At 39.5% G+C, this 23,290-nt stretch overlaps 2 protein-coding genes across 2 annotated transcripts in view; one reads left to right on the top strand and one right to left on the bottom strand.

Annotated features, from left to right (window-relative positions):
- Window positions 1-5,271, top strand: part of CAMK4 (calcium/calmodulin dependent protein kinase IV) — a gene marked incomplete at its 5' end in the record, with an annotated part of 309,547 nt that extends 304,276 nt beyond the window's left edge. The window contains one exon of the mRNA XM_004706636.3: window positions 2,606-5,271. Coding sequence (XP_004706693.3) covers window positions 2,606-3,025 — 420 coding nt within the window. The remainder of the gene's footprint in view (window positions 1-2,605) is intronic.
- An 11,518-nt stretch (window positions 5,272-16,789) lies between these two features.
- Window positions 16,790-23,290, bottom strand: part of STARD4 (StAR related lipid transfer domain containing 4) — a 19,313-nt gene continuing 12,812 nt past the window's right edge. Inside the window, exons 5-6 of the mRNA XM_004706635.2 lie at window positions 22,191-22,305; window positions 16,790-21,167 (exon numbers count right to left, since the gene is read on the bottom strand). Coding sequence (XP_004706692.1) covers window positions 20,935-21,167; window positions 22,191-22,305 — 348 coding nt within the window. The 3' untranslated portion in view covers window positions 16,790-20,934. The remainder of the gene's footprint in view (window positions 21,168-22,190; window positions 22,306-23,290) is intronic.

Raw genomic sequence — 23,290 nt, 5'->3', positions numbered from 1 at the left:
AATTGTAGCGAGTGGGGGGTGGGGGTCTGTGGAGGTTTATTTCCTATGTTGTTCCTTAAGCGAGTCCTGGGCTCCCACTGCCAGTCATTGCCTTCTGCACGCCGGATTCTGACAGTTTAGCTTCTGATGCTTCTCGCTCCTTCGACTTCAGGTTATATGGATTGTAATCATTTGGTGACTGATGATAGTGATAGTCTTCCATGTGGACTTAGTTGACATCTCGCTTATTTGGCTGCTTGTTTGGAGACAAGCCTTTAAGACCTCAGACACTATTTGATCTGATAGCCGGGCACCATATAATTTCTTTGCCACAGTTTGCTATAGCACCCGTACGTTCTGTGTTCCCTTCCTGAGGGCGGGTATTGTGCTGGGCCATGATACAGGAATCGTGAGTTGAAGCTAGGATTTAGTGTGAGCCCCAAATCCATTTCTGGATCTATAGACATGTTTTTTCTTTTGATTTGTTCTTTCTTTTGATTTTTTTCTTTTGATGTGTTAATATACGTGTCATATCATTCCATTGTTTAACCACATCAAGCAGAATTATACGACTGCTTCGTAGTTTGCACACATACTTTTCCTTCCTGAGCTCACTGACATGCTTGACATAGTCTCCCATTTATTTATTGCTGCCCCACCCCACCCCTGACCCCCGTAACCCTTGTTCTATTTGTTGTCCCGATAGGCTCATCAATCCTGGGTTTCATTTACCGAAAAAAAAAACCAAAAACCAATTAACAAAACTTCAAGAAGGTACTCCCAGTGACATAGCACCTCTGAGATACACCCTAATGTGAACAAGCACAAATAAAACAGAATGTCCATCATAGGGTTGCCGGAATGATGCATCTAGGATGTTGATGTAGCCAAGACCTTGTCTGTCCGCCTACCCACAGTTCACCCTCTTGGTCCTGGTGTCTTCCGCTTCCTCAGACCCCATGTATTCTCTGACCGAAGTCCTCAGGTTACAAGTGTGTCTGAGGTAGATAGAGTCCAGGTCACCCAGTGGAGTTCCCACATGCGATCTCACTGATGCACCCTCTGGAGCATGCTGTGTGCCCCGAAGATCCAGGGCTCAGTGTCGCATTGTCCCACGGCACCCGACCTGGGTCTCCAGGATCCCCTGATGCTCGCGTTCAGTGCAGCCCATTCATTGCATGCCACCAACGCCACTAGGTCTCGACATTTCTGAAGGCGCATCTTCATCTTTTTAACCCTTCCCGGACAATGCAGTGTTCTTTGATTTATACATCAAAACGACAGTTGTGGCATCCTTGAAGGATTCAAATCCTGCTCCTTTTCACATTTCTTACACTTGGGGGAACAAAAGAAGTCTAAAGGGGTAAGACCAGGGCATTAGCTTGGATAGTTACCCTAAAAAAATGAGCAGGTTCATTAGCACGATGGGAAAAAAATCCTCGTTGCGAATTTTCTTACCTTTTTCTCACCTATGCAGTTTTTTAGTTTCTTAATACGTCTTCATTAATAATCCCCTGTTACTGTGCTAAGTCCTTTGAGGGAATCTGAAGATGATCTCTTTGTAGTCCCTCAAAACAGTGCGATAACCTTCTGAACTGGCCTCTTTGCCTTGATGGTCACTGATCCAGCGGACCTCCGTGGAAGCCCCTAGTTTGCTATTTTTTGGAAGACCCCTTAATGAGGGTAAGACAAGCAGGTTGCTGAGAGAATGGGTCTGAGCCCTCGTGGCTCACAAAGACACCTTGACAACACCTTCTCTGCCATGAACCTGGCCACATGTGACCTGGAACCCCATCGGCAATACTTTTGAACTTATCTCACATGATGCCTGCAACCATGTGTTTGCTTATGCATACCTGTAGTTGTTTCCATCTATTCTCAATGGTGCACACACCTGTAACACACCTATATCCTCCCCTATGTGCTCAAACTCTCACTTCTACTTAGATTGTGTTCCACTTACTACATCCACATGCCGTGTCACTTGTCTCATCACCAAATAAATGAATGAAAGTAACTGGTCTGGGCTATTAAGTATATTCTCTCCTCCCCCTGTCTGTCTCTAAAACTTTGGTCTCTCTCTGTCTCTCTCTGTATGCCGAGTCTTGTCTTCTTATTAAAGAGGGGTCATACAATATTTGTCCCTAAATGTTTGACTTAGTTCACTTAGCAGTATGCCCTCTACCCCATCCATGTTATCATGCATTTCGTGGGCTCCTCATTGTTCTCCATGGTTGCATAGCATTCCACTGAATGTAGGGACCACAACTGGACCACACATCCACTTCTGGAAATTTCTGTTGCTTTCCTTTTGGGGCTCTGATGAATAAAAGAGCAATGAACATAAGTGTGTTCCTGTCTATTGTGTCACTGTTTTGAAACCTGGAGGGTATATACTGAGCAGTGGGATTGGCAGTCCATCGAAGAGCTCCGTTCTAGTTTTATGGGAAGTTTCCTTTTATTTGCCTAACAGTTTTGAATGCTACAAGCCCTCTTGAAATTAAACACATTGAGAGATTGACTACTGACCTATAAAACAAGCTTCCTAAAAGCAAAGTTGTGGTAGAACTCTTATTTGAGGACCTTAAATAGGGGTAACCCTTGACACTTTTTTCTTTCCTCTCAGGCAGCAGTGAAGGCGGTGGTGGCCTCTTCCCGGTTGGGAAGTGCCAGCAGTCACAGCAGCATCCAGGAGAGCCACAAGGCCAGCCAAGATTCCTCCCCAGTCCCAGAAGGCGACAAAGACATCCAAGTTTCCCCGGAGGGAGAGAGAGGTCCAGGGGCATTGGAGGGGGCAGAGGCTGAGCTGATAAAGGAACGGGCTTTAGGGGAAGGTCCGGCTGTAGACATAAGTGCTTTGGAAACCCCCCAAACAGCACCAGAAACCCTGGAAGATGGGCTACAGGTGGCTGAGTCAGAAGAAGGAGGAGGCCTGATAGAGGAAAAGCTTAAGAGCCTGGAGGAAGCGGCAGTCCCCACAGAAGCACCAGACAGCTCTGTGGGACTCGACATTCAGAAGTTTGACTTGAACCTGCCAGAGTTTTAGGTTGGCTTCTTAATACCTGGAAGCCAAACCCTGGTATTTCATGCACTTTCCTTCAGCAAGGAAGATGTGGAAGCATGATAATAACTATAGTGATTCTGTTCTTGAGGTGCAAAAAACTACCTATATACCAGTTGGTAATCCTAGCTTCAATGCATGTGACTGCTTTATGAACATAATAGTGTTTTTTTGCGGCATGTAATGGATAACTAAGACTGAGGAGTTAAATTTGAAGTGCAAGTAACCACAACATCACATTTACACACACAGACGTTTCACCAGAGACCTGGGGCACACATATGACATCAATAATAACCGAGTGGGTTTTTTTTTTCTTTGAAAACTAAGCCATCCTGTATCCCGATTTCATCACAAGGCAGTCATTTCTTTGGACTAGAGCTAAGCTAAGACCAAGTAGTCCCTCAAGGTGTGTTCTCATGCCAGCCACACTTGACTTTTTATCATCATCACATTCAAACTGTTTACAAGGAGACGGTTGTAGGTGGTAGTTGTACGGTACAGCAAAAACACATTCCACTCATAATGGTGAGAAACTGAAGCATATTTTCAAGGGTCATGAAACCATATAGCTCTAAAAATTATGTAAACAAGTTTATCATTGTTTATATGTGTCATATTAATAACAAAAAAAAGTTCATTCATAAAATGCTGCCATTTTTCCATATTGGAGGAAATCCAAGGGGGCTTCAAAATGTTTGCGAAAAAAAGAATCATTATCTTTTCATTCCATTCACTCATGAACTTTCTGAAGCCCCTCATCTACACACACTCCTGTTGAGGAATACATTATCCTCTCACCTGCTCTCCCAGAGGGGTGCTTCTGATGGAAACAAGCAAACCCTTGAAAGGGACTTAGAGTAATGGAGAACATTTGACTTCTTGTTCTCTTTGTGATAAAATTGTGTTTACTCATTACGTTTGGACAGCTTGACCAACAGAGACTTTTTCATGGATAAGTTCTGTAAGGACCAAGTTCCGAGTGTTCAAAAGATCTATTCCAACAGCTGGTGCCAAAATATCTGAAAATGGTAGGAATGACCTCCCATTACATGATCATTACTGACTGTGCCAGAGTGAGAGAACCTTTTTGCTTCAAAAAGTTCTCTTTTCTTTCATGGTTATCTAGATAAACTATGCATGAACTAAAGACATTTATCTGCCATATCTTCTTTTTCATACTTTGAATAGATGTGTCCAGATTTTACAACATACTTTTGAAAGTTTCCACTTTAAACAGTTTAGAACCATGCCATTCATATTTTACCCTTGAAAAACTCATAAAAATAAACCACCATGAGAACTAAGAATTCAAATCAGACTCCTAAGAAGCTGGAAATGTTTGTGATTTCTTTTTAGGATAAATCTCGCTTATCTTTGATTTAGATAAAATATCAACACTTTCCCCATACCAAGGTCAAACTAATTCCAGATTTATTTTTGGCTTTGAGTTTAAATTGACAAGTCACTCTTGATGAAGTTCCTTAATTTACCAAAAGCAATGATTATGTTTGAAGGCCGAAATAATAGACAGTGAAAATGACTCTCACACAAAAATCCTCATTTTTTAAAAAAAAAGACCTTTGGATGTTTTGGATTTTCTTCCAAACTATTATATGGGGAAATGAAATTCAGTCTCTTGTTCCTGAAGATTCTTAGAACTCAGTAGTTATCTTGCCTCCCAAGCACAAACCTTCCTTTCCTGCCTTCCTTTTGGGAAGAAAACCCAGTACAGCTTCCTGTCTACCACATAAGGGGCCTGCCTTGTCCTTGACACAGAGGACCAGAGTCCGGGAGAGGCCCCTCCTTTGAGTTTCCGAGTAAGCTCATTCTTGTTTTTTCTTTTCTTAAGTAGTAAAAGTGCTCTTCTCTCTTGCTTTCCTTCCTTTAATTATTCCCTGTCCGAATTCTCGTTTTTGCTATTAAAATAAATAAATAAAAGGGCTCACTATGTTTAACCTTTAAAATGATTTCTTCCCTGAGCTTTCCTAAAAGCTCTTGGCTCTTTAAAATCCAGGGGGAAAGCTGCCATCTGCAAAGCCTGTTCCTAGTGCACTTTCCCCAGGTATGCTGGCAGAGATAAAGCAGCACCTGCCAAACTGAACTTCTGTCAGGTGCAAATCTCTCAGAGAAGGGAAGTGCACACATTTTCCAGAAGTAGAGCACCATAGGAGGCTTGTTAGACAGTGTCCAGCACTTGGGTGTTGAGAAAACACTGTGTGGGGCCTTTCACACACACACACACACACACACACACACACACACACACACACCCCACCCCCACCCCCCACCCTCCCACACCCCCGGCATCGTTCCAAGGGTGGGGAGCTGCACTGGTGGGCCCTGTGAACTATTGTAAGAGCGATGTAGATGCAGGCACCCAAGGGTGCTTTAGAATTGGCCCATTTAAGCAAGCTCATTCTTTGCTGAGTACTCATGCTTAGGAGGGTAAATGCCTTTGACTTGTAAATTGCACTCTCAAAAATCAGTGGGGGTTATAAATTCTGAAGATTAAGTCCCAATTCAAAGGGAGGGGCAGTCCAAACTGATGCACAAATTAGTTTTTAGTCAAAAATTATTTTCTTAGGTTTCATATAGTTGTTACAACCTCAGTTAGGATAAATCACATTAACGTTTTTAAATGAACGGCCAACGTCTTCATTGCTTACTAAAATGGGATATGTTACCTATCAATATTACGTGGGTGAATAATGGCCTGTTGCAGACAGAGTTCTACTTCTGCAAACTACTTTCTAAAATTATAATTGACAATATAATTGCACACACACAGTGAAATTTCAACAGAGGACAATAAAGTACAGCGAGGAGCATAAAGCTAATAATTATTGTATCATATCGTTGACTTTTGAAATGAAGTCAGATATATAGTATAAACAAAACTAGACTACTAAAATAAGGAAAATATTGAGTAATTTCCTTCACTCAAAGGGTCACATTTGGAATACCAATGGGTTTTTTCAAACTCTAAAGCACTCCTTTGTCCTATAGGTGCATACGTGGGGTATAAATCAGAACATTTTATTATTTTAGAAGTTGTACTTTAGAACAAGTGTTGTCTAATGTAATTCAAGCCACCTAGGTAATTTTAAATTTTCTACTAGCTACATTTGAAAAAGTAAAAGAACAAAAGATATTAATTATAGAAATATATTTTTAATCCAACACAATGAATTATATTAGCACGTAGTCAATCTTTAAAATATTAATGTGATATTTTACATGGTTTTTATACAATTTTTTTCAAAATCAAGGGTGTAGATTACAATTTCAGTATATCAAGTGCTAAGTAGCCACATGTGGCTACTGGTTAAAGTGTTGAGCAGCACAGGTCTAGAGCACTTGTTACTTCAAACAAACTAACACTGGAATTGTTAAGCTGATAGTTAAACTGCCTCAGTTTCCCAAATTCAGGAACAAGTTAGAGGCCAAAGATAATGTTTCAAAACTATCATTACAGAAATAAGTAACAACCCCCCACACAAAAATTCCTACTTATTTTTCAGAAATGAGGTGTTTTTTTTTTAATGTTCTTAAGTTTATTTGCTACAAAAAAGAAGCTTGTGTGCTTCAGAGGAGGGAAGTCTCCCGACGTGGCTTTTGAAAAGCAATTTTCTGAACATTGCTAAATTGCCTAGTGGCCCCCTAACAGTTGGCCAATGCTCCCCTTTTGGCGCCAGATTCTGGACTACAGGCTAGAGTCTCCCCTGCGTAATACTTTGGGGCAATAGTTTCTTGCTTATCAAAATCTACTTTGGAAGAAGCATGTCCCTCATGTACAACAGCATACAGAAACTTATGAATAGACAGATCTGGGCTAAACTGGACAGAGCCTTCTAGAAATTTGCTGACCCAAATTTATTTGATGATTATACGATGGTGTCATCACAGTTCCTCCAAATATGAGAATATGGCAACCAGTGTTTTTTATATTTCCTTCGAAGAGTTTAATTGGCCCTGCGATTATACAGAGACTTTTGGAATGTTCTTACAGAAGGCCATTTCAGAGTAATTCTCTAGACATTTTCAGTTAATCCTTGTCGGTGTTGGGTCATCTCTGACTCATAGCGACTCTGTAGACAACAATGAAGCACAGCCTGGTCCTGGGCCGCCCTCACGATGGCTCTTCTGTATGAGCCCATTGTTGTAGCCACTGTGCCAATCCGTCTTGTCACGGGCCTTCCTCTTTTGCTGTCCCTCTGCTTTAGCAAGTATGATGTCCTTCTCCAAGAACTGGTCTCTCCTGATGACGCGTCCAAAGAACATGAGCTCAAATCTCACCATCCTTGCTTCTAAGGAGCATTGTGACTGTACTTCTTCCGTAGTAGATCTGTTATTTTGGCAGTCCATGGTACTTTCAACATTCTTCACCAACACCAGAGTTCAAATGCTTCTATTTTTCTTCAATTTTTCTTATTCAATATACAACGTTCACATTCATATGAGGTGATTGAAAATACCATGGCCCACCCTAGTTCTCAACACTTTAAAGAGGTCTTGTGCAACAGATATTCCTAATGCAATGAGTCTTTTGATCTCTCGACTGCTGCTTCTGTGAGCATTGATTGTGGATCCAAGCAAGATGAAATCCTTCCTAATTTTGATCTTTTCTCCATATACCATGATATTACCTATTGGTCTACTTGTGAGGATTTTGGTTTTCTTTACCTTAGTTGTAATCCTCACTGCAATCCTCGATTTTCATCAGCAAAGTCCTCCTCACTTTCAGCAAGCAAAGCTGTCACATATGCATATTTCAGGTTATTAATAATTGTTAGTGGCAGATTTAAAGAGAAAAGCCATTTTACCTTTTATTATACCTCAAGTAGGTGGTCCTTAGAACATATTTTGTAACTTAGGGTAGTTCTCTGTTTCCTCTTTAAGGTGCAAGGTAGCTGATGGTCGTCTACAATCTGACCATTTGGAGAGAAGTATTTTGTTTCATAATTCAAAGTTTTTATTACAGAACAGCTGGTTGCATTTCAGATTGTAAAATGAGAAGCAAATGTCAGAAAAGGCAAAGGATAAAATTAGGAAACAATTTGTTCTGTTTCAGGATGATTCTTGCAAAGCAAATGCAAAAAATAAAAAATCAACAAAGTGAATCAGTATGAGGTTTTTCTTGATTTAGGCTGACTAGATCTATAATTGACATAAGTATACCGAGCACAGTCAATTACATAAATATAGTGCCATTATGTAATTTTCATGTCATTTGGAGAAATTAATCTGTCTGGTTATCTAGGTCGACTTTAAATGATACAGAGTTTCAGACATTTACCTACATAATAGAATTTGTAATGTCCTTGTAATTACTGCCTCTTAAATCATATTCTAATTTCCTTAACCATCACCACTGAAAATTAGGCCATTAGTAACTTTTCAACATTTGCTTGTTAAACACTGCCTAATAGTTAGATTTTATGTGAATCTTCAGCTTTTGTTTTTGTTTTAAACATTTATTCTACATTTATTTGAACATTTTTCAATCTTCAAAACCATGCAAAAAGCACAAATGTAGCCAATAGTTTCCTATAATACTTGTTCCAAGTCCTTTTATTGTCTTGACATAGAACAGTGAGACCCTAGCTCCTTGACAAGAGGGGAAAACCAGGAGACGATTTCAGTGATACTGCGGTAGTTCCCCACCCGTGGGAGTTCAAGTCTACATTTTTGCCTGGACCTGTTCACGACCCGTTTGCGCCATCACTGCTCCTGCAGCTCTCCCCTCACCCATCTATATGCTCATCATGGAGATCAGTAAAAGTCAGCGATGAAAATGTTTCAGGGACAGTTGCTTTCAGAGTCCTAGTGACACAGTTGTCTCACTGTTAACGAAAAGATCAGTGGTCTAAACCCACCAGCCACTCCTCAGGGGAGAGAGAGGGCAGTTTGCTCCTGTAAAGATTTACCACCTCAGGAATCTGAGGGTGCCAGTTTAGTCTGTCTGATAAAGTTGCTAATGAGTCAAAACTGACCTGACGACAGTGTGTGATTTGGTTGTTTTTTTCAGCTTAGTTGGTGAATTTCCACAAGGGCACTGTAATTTACTCTAGAAGGATTTAATTGCCTGCCCTACTCTAGAGCAAGACTCAGCCTACTCCTGACATTCCTGTCATCCGGCCCACGGGTCCAGTTAGACTCTTGCCCCTGGAGCAAGATGAAAACGGACAGGAAAGTGGGACTTTGATGGTCCTGTTGAGAAAGGAAGACATCTGTCTGGCCTGGTCAAATGAGCCAAATGGGAGAAAATCCCTGCCCAAGTGCTGCTTGAAAGTGATGTGGCCTTTGGTCGGTAATGACAAAAATGGGCTTCCATCAAACTTTGTTCTTGGGTTATTAGCACTTGCTCCAGATCAATGTTCTGTTTCAATCCTTTGGCCAGCAGACTCTCCAGTTAGAGCTGGGGACACTCAGGTTCTGGAAGGAACACACAGTTTGGCTAGAGAAAGGGGTGGGAGGGGGTCTTTGGTGACCCAGATTGTAATTTGAAACTCTATAAACAGCCATGCTAAAACTGAAAAATCACATTATTCTTCTAATGAGTTGTTCTCAGTGCATTCTGAAGATTAACCAGGAAAACCCATTAATGTATATATAGATAAATATGAGTATAGGATTCTTATATTTGCATAAAGCTGTGATTTGGTTTGTTAAAATGACAGGTATTTAATCTTAACATTAAATCATAATCTTTATTTCAGAATGATTATTTCAGACTAGTCACATGTAATGGATTTCTCATTAGAATTTTTGAAAGCTGTTTCTTTCTCTAAGCTTTCTCACAATTTCAAGAATCCATTGTAGTTAATGAAAATTTATTCGATTTTTCCTTCATCCTTTGCGTGGCATTCCTTGGCTTATGTATGTTAGCTAATATATTTTGTAAAGATACAATTAAGTATGAATATAAATTGAAAACTATAATAACTGCCTCCTTTCAACCTCTCCTGTTTTAAACGTCTAAATATAGCTAATGTTCAACAGCATAGTATGCCAATAGCACGCTCATGGTTTATGGCTTTGTTTACATTTCTATGGCCAAGGAAACTTTCCAACTTATCTGTTTCATTTCTTTGAGAAGAGGACATTGAGTAGGAACATCAGATTTGTATTTTTAACCAGTTTACTATGCCTAATGAACTAAGAGTATCAAGCAAAAGCAATTATTTGTAAATGAGTTAGAGTAATGTTTTTACTATTGCTTATTTGAATGCTAATCATGCTTTTATTTCTGGTTGTCTCTGAGATATACATACAAAATGTGTGTATGTGCGTGTTTTTAAAGCATTCCCTATGCAATTCCCAAAGGAATTAAATTTAAATCTAAAAAATCATTTTCAGGGGTCGGCCAAACTATAGTTTACAGACTAAATCCAGCAAGAGGTCTTTTGTTATAAATAAAGTTTTCTTGGAACACAGCCATGCTTATCTATGTAGTATCTGCGGCTGCTTTCCCAGGACCAGCACAGGCTCTTTGTTGCCACGTACATCCTGTAGCCTAAAAATCCCCAAAATGATTATGGGGCCCTTTATGGGAGGAAAAATGATGACCTTGGTTAAAACAGATTCTCCTATTTTATTTTTCCTCTCCTAAGTGGAAAGATTTTATTTCCATTCCCCTCCTAGGGAGTTAGGAGGCGTCTTGCTTCATATTGCAGATCCTCTCCCAACTGCGTGGACTTGCACTGGAAACACAATTTAGCAGTCAGCTTCCTCTGTCATCGTTAGCTGACAGTCACCCTGACTCATGGGCAGCCCCAGCACAGCGGATTGAACCATTGTGATTCGCTGGGTGTCACTGACTTGTTTGGAAGAAGTTCATCAGGCCTAGTCCATCTTAGTCTGGACGGTCCACTGAAACCTGTCCAACCAACCACAGAGCAACACAGACATCTCCATTGACCAATGGGAAGCAGCTGTGCTTGATGGAAACCGGCCAGGAACTGACACCAAGCATCCCACAGGGGACGCATGCATTTTCTCATGGAACCACTTTTGCACCTTGAAATTTACATATAGAAATAAAAATTTAAACAATCATCATCTCTGAAAAAACGAACATTAGGGTATGGATTGGCTTGGTCAGGAAGGCGGGATTAAAAAGTTCTGTAGTACACTGAACATGCTTTAGTCATTTGATCCTTATATTTAAAATCCCATCAATGCAATCTTATACTGGAAATTGCTTACTTTTAAGCCCATCTACTTCAGTTCTATTCAGTTCCATCAGTATATTCTCAAGTAAGGTTCATCAACTGGATTTTCATCGTGTTTTAGAAAACAATGTGCTTTCTTCTGTGGCAGTCTGTGACTTGCTCATAGATAGCTCAGGGAACAACGACTCTTCTACAGCAGAAAGCCCTCCCAGAAGCATGCTTTTCTCGACAGAGGGCCTTGAATAAATGTTTTCCCCTGATCTTCTTGCATACTTAGAAATACAAGAATGACCCTTGTCTGTGTCTATTTCTGTCACAAAGAAAATATTCATTTCAAAATATCGGCCTAAATGGAAGCAGGTGGCCCAGCTATAGAGCGAAACAGACATTCCTAGCCATTCGGTTTGACTCTGGACATTTGCAGCCAAAAGGTTTTAAATCAAATCATGAATAGGAAACCCATTATCAGCCCATTAAGAATTCCTAAAATCATATCATGATTCCAATTAGATAACATAACATTTTATTTATAAACTGCTCTAGCAATTAATCAATATGATGTAACTGCTTGGATACATTATAGAACTCAGGCACAAACAGGTGAATTGCCTGCCCGTGTCTTCTGGTAGTGTGGGCAGTGGGAGAATTTACTGGAATGGTATGGAAAAAGATGTCAATTTGGATTCCATATTCCCACCTACCTCATTTTGGTTGCTCAGAATTTGAAGGCAGCTATTGATGGAGTGAAATGTCTTAATAATAAATAGTCATTACATCAACTTTCCCCCGGAACAGTAAGTAAAATAGAGTAATATAATTGTAAGTACCGTTAAAGGAAATGATTTGCTCATTTTTCTTTTCCCAGGATGAATCCATCCCAGACACTAATTTTCAGGTGAAAACAAGTACCTATACTGTGCAGGGAAGAGTCAGTCAGAGGTGATTTGAACCCAGGGTTGTCTTCTAAGGAACCCTGGGGGTACAGTGTTACCCATTGGACTGTGATCCTCATAGTCTGCAGTTCAAAACCACCAGCAGCCTTGTGGGAGAAAGACTGGACTTCCAACTCCGGTAAACAGTTATAATCTCGGAAACCCAGAGGTTAGGGAATGAGTCAGCATTGACTCGATGGCAGTGAGTAGGTCTTCTAGTCGTGAACACTGTCATTGGAGAAAATAGGCAAGTGCGTACACAACCTGGGCTAAATGTAGGCAGGCAACAGGCCCTGTAGGAATGGCTGCCCCAAATGATGAAGAAAAGTTTGGAAGGATCCAAACTAGTTTGGAAGAATGCAGAGATGCTTCGGAAGGAGGAAAGGGTATATCTGACTGAGAGATTACCTGTGCATATTGAGAGGAGAAATGCAAGGGAACGGGGTGAAGAAGCAGCAGCAATCCGAAAGTCAAGCTCACTGCCCACCAAGGTGAAGCCGGTCTACAGCAAACCCCTAGTAGGGAGAAGAATTGCCCCTGGAGGTTCTGAGACTGTAACTCTATGGGAGTAGAAAGCCTCCTTTCTCCCACGGAGTGGCTTGGTGGTTTTGCACTGCTGTCCTTGTGGTTAGCAGCCCACCACAGAATCACTGCCCCAGATGTGAAAAGCTGGACTCCCCAGGACAGCATTAGCCACTGCAGAGTTCTAGGTTTTGTGCAAAGTTGAGTTACACAGATCTCCTTGTTCTGGGTAGACACATATGCAGGCTTTCTCTCGTACGTGGAAGCAAAGCCTGCCATAAAAGCAAAAACTGCACTGACCAAACAGGTTTTCCTGGACAAAGCAGAGACTGTTATCTTCACAATGATTTTCTGAGTAAGTTTTCAAGCCTCCCATTTCTGGTTAACTCTCGACTCCAGAAAAGCATATAACTAACCAGATTTTCCAATGGAGGCTCAGGTCATAGGGGCTGCTGCCAAAGCTTTTTCTGCTTTAAAAGTGATTTGACCGGAAAGGATAATCTCCACAGGAGTTGAGAGTGAATAATACCTGGAAGTTAGACTTCCAAAGATGATGCGTACCAAGCTGCATTTCAGATAGGGACATTTGGAATGATCAGAACTGCTTTCCCGGGGATCGAGCTGGCCCCTCCAAGGGCGGCTTTATGCTTCCCCATTGCCCTTTGCCAGACCTGTTCTTACCTTTCTTCTTACAGCACTCACTGCAGGCAGTATTTTCACAGCCAACGTCGAGACATATTTCGGAAATATTTACTCATTAGAATCAGACAAAACCAAACTAAACCACTGCTGTCGTCAATTCTGACTCACAGCGACCCAGCAGGAAGGAGCAGAACTGCCCCACAGTTCCCAAGGCTTCACATCTTTCTCCTGTGGGGCAGCGGGCAGGTGTGAGCTGCCGACCTTTGGGTTAGCAGGCAAGGGCTCATGCAGGGCACCACCAGGGTTCCTTAGAATCAGACCACAGAATTAAAATGACATCTGTAATTTGAGTTTTATGCCACTTCGCTGGTTTTAGATGTCTGTGATTACTGAACATGCTACATTATTCCTCGGGGCAAATGAGAGAATGAAGGAGGGAATGGAGTAAAGACTATCATTTAAGTGACAAAGGAGGATCAGAGAAGTAAAGGTACAAAAACAGATTAGCAGGCGCTGAGAAAGGAAAGCTCATTTACTAAGGTTTTCTGGGTTGATCTGGCACTATCTGGTCTCTCTTTTCTACTCACGCCTAGAGGGAACATTTATATTCCTGGTTTTTCCAAAGTTTTCTGTACTAAAGACACAAAGATTCAATTGATTCCTTTTACGCAGGAACCCTACACCGCCAGCTGTACAGTTATTAGCCTGAGAGAAGATAGGTATTGTAGTGTCTGCAGCCAAGATTATAGCCTACTGCCTAACCTGATTGAAAAGGAACTGGAAACATTTCATTTTCACTGTCAAGACCTGTCAAAATGGTGCTAGGAACTTAATATCTATTGTAATATTTGGGTGGGGGGGTGGTAAACATATAAATCTGACCTGGTCATGAATGTAAATAAAGAAAACGTTTGGAGAAAACACTCATCAAGGTCATGCCCGTTTGCATTTTGTCGAGCTCCCGTATTCTGCCGTGGTGGTGACTGAAGAGGAGGGCCTTTCATGTCCCTTCTTCCCAGAGATGAGACGCAGCAGTCGTTGGCCTACCAATGTCCGAAATCTGGGGTCAACCACCTAGGAGCTTCCGCGACTCCCACTTGGACTCGCGTTGGACAACCCAATTCACTGAAGAGATGCGTTCTTTTGGTTTGCCAGGGAAATAAAATCGGTGACCCAAAGGAAAAGGAGTGCTGGTAAACATGGTTGAAATCTACCTTAGTGAGTGCACCTTACTTTGTGTAAATTCACCCTGACAAACGGTGTCAGAAAATGCAAGCAGAAGCCTAAGAAACCTGTAAAGCAATCTGTATGTATGGCATGATAATAAATCATCTAAGAGGCCACCAAAACTTTGTGTCTTGTGATCTGAAATGTTATTGCTCTTCAAGACACTTGTAGAGATTTTCCTTACATCTCACAAAGGATCACTGGACTGTTTTCCTGCTCTTTGAGATAAAGTTGTAGATTGTGTCTGATAGCATTTTTAATAGGCAATGTTCAGAGTTATTTCCTAGAGAATAAATCATAACATTATTAGCTAAAAGGGAACGTTAGTAATCCTTCATATAATAAGCTTATTTAAGGATGAGAAAATTGACCTCCAGAGTTTTGACTTCCCTGTTGTTGCGGTTAGCAGCTGAGAAAGGAGCAGACGCGCATTGCTCCCCTCCTAGCTCAGTGCTCTCAACACTGGAAAATCAATTCTCTGGACATAAATCACTTTCAATAATTCATATAACACTGACTTTCCTCTATATTTAAAAAGCACAGAAAATTATCAATATAACACCCTTTACATGTAACCATATTTTCTTGGGGGGAGGGGAATTAATTTTTCTTAAAAACATTTTAATCATATTGGAAACCTTTTTACATACTGACATTATATAGAATATATAAAATAACATATATATATATAATTACATTCCTTGAGAAGGCTATCTTGCTTGGTAAAGTACAAAACAGTGAAAAAAGAGGAAGACCGTCTAGGAAACAGATGAATGGCCGCACCAGTGAGCTCACACACAGCTATGATTGTGAGGCGGGGCAGGACCAGTTTTAGTGCATGGTCGCAGAGTTGCTATGAATCAGAACCAACTCAATGGCACCTAATAACTACATCAGTGGACACTCTTGCTTTTCTTCTCAGAAACATGTATCTACATGATCAGTCTCTTTACCCCCCAATCCGTATCATTACACAAGCTTTTTGCTGTCTCAGCAAATGAATCCTAAGGAAATAATTCTAATGTGAACTTTCTGGGCCAAATTATATTCAGCAATCGCCCCAAGTGGTTGGCAGGAAACACCCTGCATTTCCCTTTCTAAGAAGCTGTTTTTGGCAAAATGGTTTCTCAAGAGATCTTAAAGTCTTTAAGTTTGGCCACTCAATTAGTAAACATTTTATGAACGTTTTTCAGGGAAGAGAATGATTTTGACAGCTGGGCTTACCATTAGGGGCCCTCGTGGTGCTGTGATTGTTTGGCTGCTAACCAAAAAGCCTGCAATTCAGACTTACCAGCTGCTCTACCGGAAAAAGAAAGGGCAAGGCACTCCCATGAAGTTTTGCAGCCATGGGAACTATGAGATCTGCTTTTAAACCACACAGTATTTCCCAATTCGTCTTCCTTGCTTACAACCTTCTTATTCCAAATTGCAAAGATCAACGCATCTTGTAGACAGCAGAAGTTGCTAAGTGTTCCATGACTTCATCCCAGGTATCAGTGAATGGTGGGCAAATTTGAACGCATCCTCATCAGATGGCCTTCCTTGTAAGTGTGGGTATGATCCCATCGTTGACCAGATTGTACTTCAGGATAGATGGTAAAATGTTCTTTCACAAAGAATGCACCCTTGTTCCTTTTCAACTTATTTTTGGGACAGTTGTCCAAATTAGTGGCACTTCAGCTTACTGATACCTAGGGCATCTTTCATTCCATTTCATTTTGGACAACTGGATTCATACCCTTGGACATTCCTCATGGATTCTTTTCTTCCCATTTTGAGTCCCCTATCAGCAAAGGAAGCTTCTGAAAGTTTTACTCTATCACCATCAAGGTCAATTCTACTTTGAGGGCACAGCTTTTCCCCAGTCATTTCTGGATTGTCCTCGAACCTAAGGGGCTTACCTTCCAACACTACATCCGGCAACGTTCCATTGCTATTTGTTAGGTTTTCATTGGTGAATTTCTTAGAAGTTGGTTGCCCAGTCTTCCTTGGGAAGGTTTACTGGAACCTGTCTGCCATGGTGACCCTGCTATGAAAATACCACTGGCATCGTTTCTGGTATCACGGCATCATAAAAAGCACCCAGAACAACATGACAGATGAATGGTGGTGCAGGAGATCCGTATGTGCTTTCTGAATCTTTATTTTCTATTTTATTATTTTGTTTATCCTTAAATAAAGATATATGAAATTTGTATTCATTGGCACTTAAGATTAAAGTAATATACATAGCCCATATAAACAATCAATAAGAATGGCTAGAAATTTTTATTGTGATATATTTCAAAGCAATTCAAAATAAAGTTGCAGTAGTTTATTAAATATTCTAATTTTACATAGTGGCTCATAAAACAATTATAAACTTCTTAAAAATAAAAATCTATACATCTTATAGCTTTTGTCGAATTACAAGATACACAGCACATATGTAAAATCTTTGGAAACAACAAATGAATGAAAAATTATAATTCCAACTTTCTGTGCTTTAGGACAGTTTCTTTTATGCTCAGGTCCCACCCTTCTAGAAGCTGAGTAAGAGAGGCACGAGAGACACACTGGACAATCACGAGACACATTCTAAAGGGAAACTGGTCAGGTCACTTACTTCTCTGGAGTGAGCTCATTTATCAATCATTTTGTGATCGCTATAGTATTCATTTAATAAAAAGAAATATTTTTAACCACTCATTTCCAAGGATGCTTTTGAGTAAATAGGTAAAACTTTTATCAAAACAAATGATTCATATCTGAAAACTGAATAATTAGGGGCTTAAACTGTGCAATGTTTTCCTATTTTCTCCAGCGGCAACCTTAATTGTAACTCAGAGTTCCTAGTTTTTGATGCAAATTAAATCAACCTGAGTGCTCATAAAATGTCCTTTAGTTAGGAAAGAGAGAGGAAGGACAAAGGGAAAAACATTTTTTTAACAGGGAGACAACTTCACACATAAGATACCTGCAATTTCAGAGATGTCTGGTCTCAATGAACAATGAAAAGATTTTTAATGATTATAATCTAATACTCTAGCTGTTTTTATTATGAATAACTGCAGAACACTTAATTCTCATAATTATTAGTGTGTATTGTGTCAAACTTCAAGAACTAACAAGAAGATAACCAAACACTAATAAGAATATTTTGTGCAAAAGTGTCACTTTTTTCTTGAATAAAACCAATTTTCCCTTAAAAAGGGGGGGTGGGTGGAGTCTATGTACTGGAAACAGTACTGCACCCAACATTCCTACTTACACTTTTTCTAATACAAATTAGCTATAAGCATAGGAAGTTATCAACCACACAACCAAGTTATATCCTTTTTCCCTTTATCAAAAGTCCTAGCAAACATGGCTAAAGGGAAATAGTTGGGGGTTTATAATTTTGTTTTATTTTTTATTTTTTGACAACTATTAACCAACTGACTTCTAAAGTTCAAAGGGTCTATTTAGCACAACTTTTTAAAAGAATTTAAGAACCAGAAAATATTTCTGTTCAAGACAGTAATGTTGTAAAACTTTCTCCTTCTTATGAAGGTAAAACAAGTTGTTATATTTACTACAGACTCTGGTGCTGTTCCATACAATTAGCTATAGGCCTCAGGTGGCTAACTGAACCCTTCAACTGTGGCTAGCCTAGATTGGTAAAATATAGACTACGATACCAAGAATCAGGAAAAAAAAGAATGGTCAATTATCTCAATAACTTTATATTGATTATATATGGGAATGATAATATTTGGATATACTAAGTTGAATAAAATATGTTACTAAATTTAACATCATCTGTTTCTTTTATTCTTTTATGTGGCTGCTAGAAAATCTTAAATTACATATATGGCTCTCATTTTTCTACCCAATAGCACTGTTGTAGAAGCAACAGATTTGTAGTAATATTTAACACATCACCACAAAAAAAAGTTCCTGAGCTTAGGAAAAAGAACACTACTCTTGAAAACAAAGTCAACTATATATTCACATTATATTGGAGATAATAATCATCTAATAGTTCTTTCTATCATCTTCTAGATACTAACGAGTGTGTTGGACTTTGGTTAGCTATGAATCTGCAAACAGATACGGGGCTCTTTTGGGGTGTGGATATGTTCCCACACTGGGTTGTAGAGATGGCTGCAAAACTCTAGACTGTAAACCTCTGAATTATACATTTAACACAGACAAATGTTAAGGTACATAAGTTATAACTCAATAAAGCTGTTTTAAAAAATTCAGAGCTAGAGCCAGCAGATCTAAAGTGCCAAGCAGAACGTACACATACAATTTCAGATAATTTAACTATAATCTTTCAAACTATCGTAGAGTTTTCTATTACAATGAAATTTTACCAGTAAGTGTCCTTTCACCTGCAATAGCTCAACATTCAATAGAGCATTATGTAATTACTTACGGGAAGTATAAATTGATAAAAAATAAAGGGATACTAGACATGAGAGTGGGCAACTGATTTGCCTTGGGAGGGACTCAGCTCAAGCAGCAATAGCCCTTATGGACAATGTACATAATTGTATTGATATACAATCTTGTCACAAATCTCGTACCCAAGCTGAGCATTATTATATAACTGAACACCTGCTGTTATCTCAGCATCCTTGACAGAGTACTAGAATATAATGAAGAAAAACAAATGAAGAAAAATAAATGCAGTCTTATTCAACCATTTCCATGGGAAACAAAACTAAACTGCTGAGTTTTCTTTTCCTGATGCTGAACCAAAGAAATATCACCAACTAAAAAATCCTTCAGTTTAAAAATGCCATTAGAGGTTAGTAACCATATTAAGCACACAAGATCATTTGTGTTTTATCCCTGTCAGATCATGAAAGAATGTATTTTGTAACTTAAAACTGTGAGCTTACTCACTGCAAACTTTGCAGTGGTGCCATCTTTTATGCTGTTTTTGTTTTAAATACCATTACTCCCAGTAGCAAAAAGAAAGAAAGAAAAGCAGCTCATTTTGCCTACTTTATAAAAATTAGTCTGAAAAGCTATAGTCTTCTTTGCACTTAGGGCAATACAGTACTCGCATACAGAGATCACACCTGCCTGCACTGGAGTCACTATCTACGTCTGTGCTCTGTGTGGCTTATCTGGTTTCCCAGCACTCACTTCATCCCATTTTAGCCAAAAGAATAGGACATAGTGCCAACAACATAGCATCACATATAAAGAGTTGACTGAACACTGAAATGGATTTTAAGATGCGTGCCTGTATAGAACACATACATATAAAGTTGTGCATAGGCCCGCTGAATTACCTCAGGTTCTCATTTTAGAAATAAACTAAGTGAACAGCTCAAATTTCAAAGAATTTGACAAATCATTTAGGAATCTTCATTTAAGACAGTCAGATTCAAGGAACTTATATAGTCCAGTTAAGTCATTATAAAATGACTTATTTACACATTTGGATAAATCTAAGAATGTCTTTATTATTTTTCCAGACCAAACGTCTTCATAACTCTGAATATGTGACCTACTTTGTAATGATTTAATGTTTTGTTTTGTTTTTAATGGAAGTTTATGTAAAACACTCATTGAATTTGACTTCCAAGAGAGATTATGCTCCATTGGTGATTTTAAGAAAGCAACAAACATTTTACACAATGGAGACTTTCACTGCTCAATTCAGTATGTCCTGAGGCACACATGAAGAGGGCTTCAGAAAGTTCATGGAAAAAAACTGCATTAAAATTTAGTACTACAGGTTTTGTTCTACCATATTTATGCTTATAATTATGTTTATAATTAAAAATGCTTATAATCACAAAATCAATGGCATAAAGACACAACCATGTATATAATGATGTCCACAAAAGAAAGCTATCAAAACTGAATTGCCCTTGGATTATTCTTGTCGCATTCTTCAAACAATGAAGTTCATCTTTATGAAAAATTGAGAAAGGGTTTTTTTAAACGTTTGTCCAAGCTGTTGTTAAACTCATAGAGCATACTAACAGTAAATCAATATATTTCAGAAAAATTTTGATTTTATGAAATGTGCACAAAGCCCTAAAATAGATGATTTCAACCCAACAGCATCATCTTTGTGCTTTCTCTAAAATCCAAGCAACCAAACGATGCATGCTAAGACACCACTCAGTGTCTTGAGTTTGGAGCTACTCCTTTGCAGATTTCTGCAGAATACTCTCACTCCTAGACACACAGCCATAAGCAAACAATGTGTAAATAATTGTTAAGAAAACAAAAATGCTCTTAGATAACGATTTACTTTAGGAATAAAATAAAATATTGTAATGCTAAACCCTCAAATCTCTAGTTATTTTATAGGCTATCTAAAAGAGAAAAGGCCGGTGATTTTTACAGCGCACATGGATTGAAGAAACAATGGATTCTGGGACCCTGGCACTGAGGCTTGCACCTATACCACCTTTTGCAAGACTTTTTGTAAATCACCATAGAAATTTGTCAAAGTGCTTGCCATGGCCGTGTCTACCGCAGACTGAGGAATCATCCCTCGTAGATCCGTCTGGATATAGCCCGTCAGGAGACTCTGGCTTGTATTGTCTTTCTGTGGAACACAGAACCAACCACAGGGATGGTTATATCCGCGAACAAATTCTGACCTCTTTTCACTCCAGTCCAGGCTTATCCCTACGAGGCAATTAAAAAATACAACTATTAATAGCAGTGATTGACATCTGTCTAAAACTCTCCTTAAAAATACCAGGTTTTTTTGGTTTAAATATTTATCTTATCCACATAGAGGAAAATTAAGCCCCAAGAGTGACTGTGGCAGAACGGAAAAGATAATTCCCAAGTAACATTCAGACAGACGGCAGAGTAGACAGGTAATGGGGAAAATGTTAATCCCTTCGGAGTCTACTACATCATATCATCTTGGTAACTCATTATAAACTATGATTCTTGGCTGTAGCAGCCAGTCCTCGAGATGTCAGTAATCAAACCTTGGGTATCAAAAGCACCCCTATGTTCAATGTTGGTACTGGCTGGAGAAGAATAAGCCAGTAGGTATTTACCTACAGCTGCCACCTTAAGTATATTCTATACATATATGTATACATTTACCTATAGATACATTTTACAATGCATAAGCTTCCCAGTGACAATATTTTTAATCTTAAGTAGTAGACTACTCCACAGCTCAAGTAAGGAAAACTATACCGAAATCCTAACTCTATTCTCACTATTACCAAAAAGCTGCTTTCTGAGTGACTTGGAAGACAGTATATTTAGTAGGTCCCCTTTCTTGGAAAGAGTCAAAAAAAGAAACCAAGCTCGCTGCCATCAAGTCCATGCTGACTCATAGGCCCCTGCAGGTTGCTGAGGCTGCAATTGTTGTCGGGATTTAGTAGAAAGTCCAGTCTTTCTCCTGTGGAGCTGCTGGTGGTTTCGAACAACAGACCATGTGGATCGCAAGCCACCCAAATGTGTTAGCAGTAACTTGTACTGGGACCAAAATCTTATTCATTAAACTCCAAACCCCTATTGATATTATTTTATTCCATAGGGTTTGGCATTTACAAACAAATCTTCATGAACATATAGTAACTATGTAGGTTGGAAATTTATCTCACATAAAAAGAAACATTGAGCCTAGAAAACTTGTTTATTTAAACCAAAATGAAAGAAAGTATGCAGTCTTAAGATTATTACCACAAGATAAAAGTCCTTCTTTATAGTCCACAGTATAGGAGAAATCAACGAATTCTCTTGGTGATATGATATTCCAAAGCTGACCAGCAGTAGTGTACCGCATCACACAGCAGTTCTGAAAGAGAGGAGGTCAGATGGGTGCTACTATTACAGGAAGCATGAAGAATTTATATATCATGCTAATCTTCAGTAAAAAACTAAGACATTTACAATGTTTGCTAATTACTATACACAACTCTTACAGTGATTTCAACAAGTGTAGATAGCTATTCTAAATCTCGATGCTTCTGAACAGACATGGGGAGGATTATAATCAAAATAGAGTGACAAGTTACTTATATTACACAAATCTCTAATTCATCACTGTTGCTGTGATAGTTAGGTTTATTGTGCTAAGTAGGCCAATAGGAACATGTGGGCAGAGATTAATCAGGTCACAGCTTGATTGGAAGGCAACAAGATAAATGGTTCTGCAAGGCCCACCTCCATGTGCCCTGGTGATCCGACCAACATGCTGCTGCTTTAGCTAGTTCTCTGCCTCAACCTGTGTCCTATACTACCTGTGGGTCAAGCCAACCCGTGGATCAAGCCCTGCTTCATCACACTGGTGGTGTGCACATTACTTGAACTTGAGGTTGGTGGATCCTGTCTCCTTGTGTGAGTTCAAGAGCTCATCAGGGCCTGCTTTGCTAAGCTCCCGAGCTACTGACTGTTGCTGACCCACCATGCTGTCTGCTGCCTGCAGACAAACTGCCTGATTTGTCTAAGGGAAGACTCTGCCGTCTGCTTCCTTGACTTTAGACCCAGCAGCCCATGTGAGGTGAAGAACTTCCAGTATATTAACTGTTCCGTGAAAGTGAGTTGAACAGAGCCCTCTGTAAAACTGTGTGGACTATTTAGCTGTTATAATCCTTCTCACTATATAAACCTTTATATGTATATATATAAATCATAAGTGTCCTGGTTTTGTTTCTCTAGAGAACCCTGCCTAACACAGCTGCATTGTATCTCTATGATATACCACATGGAAGCAGGTGGTGTAGATCATTTTAGAGTATTTAAAATCTATGAGGGAAGTGGTGGTTTTGTCCTCCCCCCCC

The sequence above is a fragment of the Echinops telfairi genome, unplaced genomic scaffold (assembly GCF_000313985.2).
Source record: "Echinops telfairi isolate 266 unplaced genomic scaffold, ASM31398v2 ScPeMD7_7469;HRSCAF=8507_1, whole genome shotgun sequence".
In the NCBI taxonomy this organism is placed as follows: domain Eukaryota; kingdom Metazoa; phylum Chordata; class Mammalia; order Afrosoricida; family Tenrecidae; genus Echinops; species Echinops telfairi.
This window is presented reverse-complemented; position numbering and strand designations above follow the sequence as displayed.